A 3,664-nucleotide genomic window follows, 5' to 3' on the forward strand; every position below is an offset into this window, starting at 1 on the left:
AATTAAGTAAAGATTGTGTTTAGGCTAATCATATTTTTCATGATCGGATACAGATACATGCCGAAACCATCATTAAAGCAATTAATTTAAACTATCAATAAGCTATCAATTTAATTTAAGAAAATCGCGTTATTCTGAAATGTAATGCTCTATATGACTGGTGTCTTAGAAATTATAACGTGTTAATTGTTTGCTATCCCCGGTAATCATGTCTGTAAAACGGCAAGCCACGACGGATTTGAACCATGAAAATTGGGATCAAGAAGATCCTGAAGAAAATAAGGAGATGGGAACTTTTAAAGCTGCACCCAAGGATATACTGGAAAAGCGTGTTATTAAAACAGCAAAAAGACGAACGACGGCCCCTACTGATGAGGTTAGCTTGTTTACCATTATGAACATAATATCATATTCTATACCCGTCGTGAGTGTGTAACAATATTACACATTTTATTGCAATGTCATTTTCTCCAAAATGAAATCATTAAGCTCAGTGAAATTTTCAATTGTAATAATATTTGAGAACCGAGTACTAAATGAATGTGTATGCTTAATATTTTATATTTTCCTTTTTAATTTTCAGAATAAAAAGACTCAAGGGCTATTCAGTGGTTTTGGTGCATTTAATAAGGCTCCATCTTCATTTGATTTTCTGGCAAATTTGACTAAAGATAGTAAAAGTAATGCTACTACAACAAGCGCTGAATCCGGATCTGCAGGATTGTTTTCAAACAAATTGTCGAATGACTCTGGTAGCCTATTGAGTCCCTCTTCTGCACCAATTAACACACCCTTAGGAACATCAACATCTCAAACACCTACTCTATTCAGTAGTGCTACTAGCACAGTTACATTTTCTTCTGTGTTTACAACTACCAAAGCAGGTCCTTCAGCTACTGATTCTCTTTTCAAAGTACAACCTACTTTGAGTACAGCCACTACTGCAGTTCTAAATGCCACAAAAACTACAACAATACCAGTTCCAAATATACAGGCTACATCTAGTATTTTTGGTGTATCACAAAACAATACAGTCAGCAAATCCTTGTTTTCAACGACAAATAACAGTTCCTCAATTTTCCAAACACAATCTACACAAAGTCCCTTAAATGATGCTACCTTTGGAACAAATAAACAATTGAATACAAACATTACTCAAGGAACTGAAAAAAAAGAGGAACAAGGTGACAAAAAATTAAAATATTATGCTAAATTGAAAGGCTTGAATGAATCTGTATCAGATTGGATTAAAAAACATGTGGATGAAACACCTTTATGCATCTTAACACCTATATTTAGAGACTATGAAGCATATTTAAAAGAAATACAGGAAGAGTATCATGGACCAGATGGTGATTGCTCTGAAATTGAGACAAAAAATAATGTTAATTCAGAAACAAAAAATCCTGTTGAAAAATCAAAAAATGGCATTTTTTCTGAATCGAGCAGAGATCAAACAGTGTCAGGATCATCAATATTTAAATTAGATCCATCTAAACCATTTTCGACCACACCATTAAGCAGTTCTTGCAATATGCTTGGAGACAAACCAAAAGGATTTTCTTTTGGTATAAATACAGCTACAAGCACTATAAATAGCATTCCAGCAATAAGCACAGGGTTCTCTTTTGGGACTTCGTCCACAAATTCCAATAATATACAAACATCAAATACCTTTTCTTTTGGATTAAAGTCTAGTCCGTCTTCTGATGGCTCTCCTCTCAAATTTGGAGCCCCATCATTAACTTCTACCAATACAAATAATACAGAGCCCGCAAATCAGGAAGATGAAGATGTACCTCCAAAAGTAGAATTTACACCAATTGCTGAAGAAAACAGTGTTTTTGACAAGCGCTGTAAAGTATTTGTGAAGAAAGATGGTAATTTTGTGGATAAAGGTGTTGGAACACTTTACATAAAAAAAATCGAAAATAGTGACAAACATCAACTACTAGTCAGAGCAAATACTGCTTTAGGTAATATACTACTTAATTTGAGGTTGTCTGCTGGTATACCTACACAAAGAATGGGTAAAAATAATGTTATGATAATATGCATTCCTACACCTGACTCTAAGCCTCCTCCCACCTCTGTATTAATAAGAGTCAAGACTCCAGAAGAAGCAGATGAAGTCCTTGAAACTTTAAACAAATATAAAGCATAAAATTGTTCTAACGCTAAATAATCCATATTGATGTCATGTAAAGTTATTTATTTTTAAATTTCTGGTTAAGTATTATAATTAAATCAAAAGAAGCAATCTACTTTGTAATTGCCATATAAAATTTCTACATAAAGATTACATGGCCTATAATTTAAATTAGTATATTTAGTACACAGAAAGTATGGTTAACATACAAAACATCATTAACAGTATCTAGGATGTTCATTGGTAGATAATGTATTGGACTGTAAAAATAAATATAATCATGAATAGTGTTTGCTTATTGTAACTTTGGGTAAATGTTGATTTGAAGTGTATGAACTATGGCAGTCTACATTTATTACATGTTGATACATGACTTTGCTATTGTGAAGACTGTTCTGCTGGGTCTTGAGTTTATATATTCCACAGTGATTCATGTAGTGGTGTGTTAGAGATTGATACTAAATATACCCATACTTTATCACTATTCATCAATATAGCTAATCTAAAATACAAGTCAAATTGCTTGCAATATCTACAAATTAGTATTAATTAATTATCTTAAACCTAAAAATGGTTTTGTATATTTTTTTGTTTGAAATTGGTATATTTGCATATTCGAGTTCATTGATGATCAGTTTAAGTAGTAAGTTGAAATTTTGTAGCTGCCTGCCACTTCAGGGAGAATTATCATAAATTAGTATAATTGGTACCATTAATTACATATACGTATTATTATATAGATATATAAACCCAGACACAAAAAAAATGGGTTCATCACCAGAATCTGCTAGGAATTAAACTGCCACTCCCCCGTAGCACGCTATATATAAGGGGCGCTAATTACTGCGCAATCCAGTCAGTGATATAAAACTCTAATGATCAATAAAACAATGCTCTTAATATGATTCAAAATTTTCTGCTTTTTTTAAGGCTTAAAAGTCTTAAATTTTATATAATGTAAACTATAGTCTCACTCAATTGACAAATCCAGGGCTTATAACCGTTGAATACCTCTTCAAACTAAGTTTGAAGTTGGGCGCTAGCTTGGCTTAACCTTCAACATTTTTTATTGCTAAGGTGTGTGGACAATCTCAGGGCCGGCTATTGTTTACTGGTCATTGGAGCCCATAGACATCAACAACGTAAATGCCACCACACAGCTTAAAAGTTATAGTTTTAATTTTAAAGTGCAACGGCTGCCCACCTTTCAAACCGAAACAATGCATTGCTTGTATCACGGCATAAATAGGCAGGTTGGTGGTAAAAAATACCCGTGCGATCTCACAAGACACTACAACCAGTAATTATGCAATTTTAAATTTTTGTGTGGTCGATTTTATTACACAATGTTATTCCTTCACCGTGGAAATCTATCTTGAACATTTGTTAAGTACCTAGTTACGTATTTAATCAGAATTAATTGGTCCCTGCCATGGACTCGAACACCGGGGCAGTCGCATCGCTAAATACGAATGCACCGGGTGTCTTATCCCGCAAGACACGCCCTCCCAATGT

The 3,664-nt window shown here is 33.5% G+C and overlaps 1 protein-coding gene across 1 annotated transcript; it reads left to right on the forward strand.

Moving 5' to 3' along the window:
- LOC101743265 (nuclear pore complex protein Nup50) lies at positions 1-2,439 on the forward strand. Its single transcript, XM_012691949.4, has 2 exons — positions 1-376; positions 584-2,439. The coding sequence occupies exons 1-2, from the start codon at positions 209-211 to the stop codon at positions 2,162-2,164; spliced, it is 1,749 nt and encodes a 582-aa protein (XP_012547403.1). The 5' UTR covers positions 1-208; the 3' UTR covers positions 2,165-2,439.
- The last annotated feature ends 1,225 nt before the right edge of the window (positions 2,440-3,664 follow it).

This window comes from Bombyx mori, chromosome 13 (genome assembly GCF_030269925.1).
Source record: "Bombyx mori chromosome 13, ASM3026992v2".
Classification (NCBI taxonomy): Eukaryota; Metazoa; Arthropoda; class Insecta; order Lepidoptera; family Bombycidae; genus Bombyx; species Bombyx mori.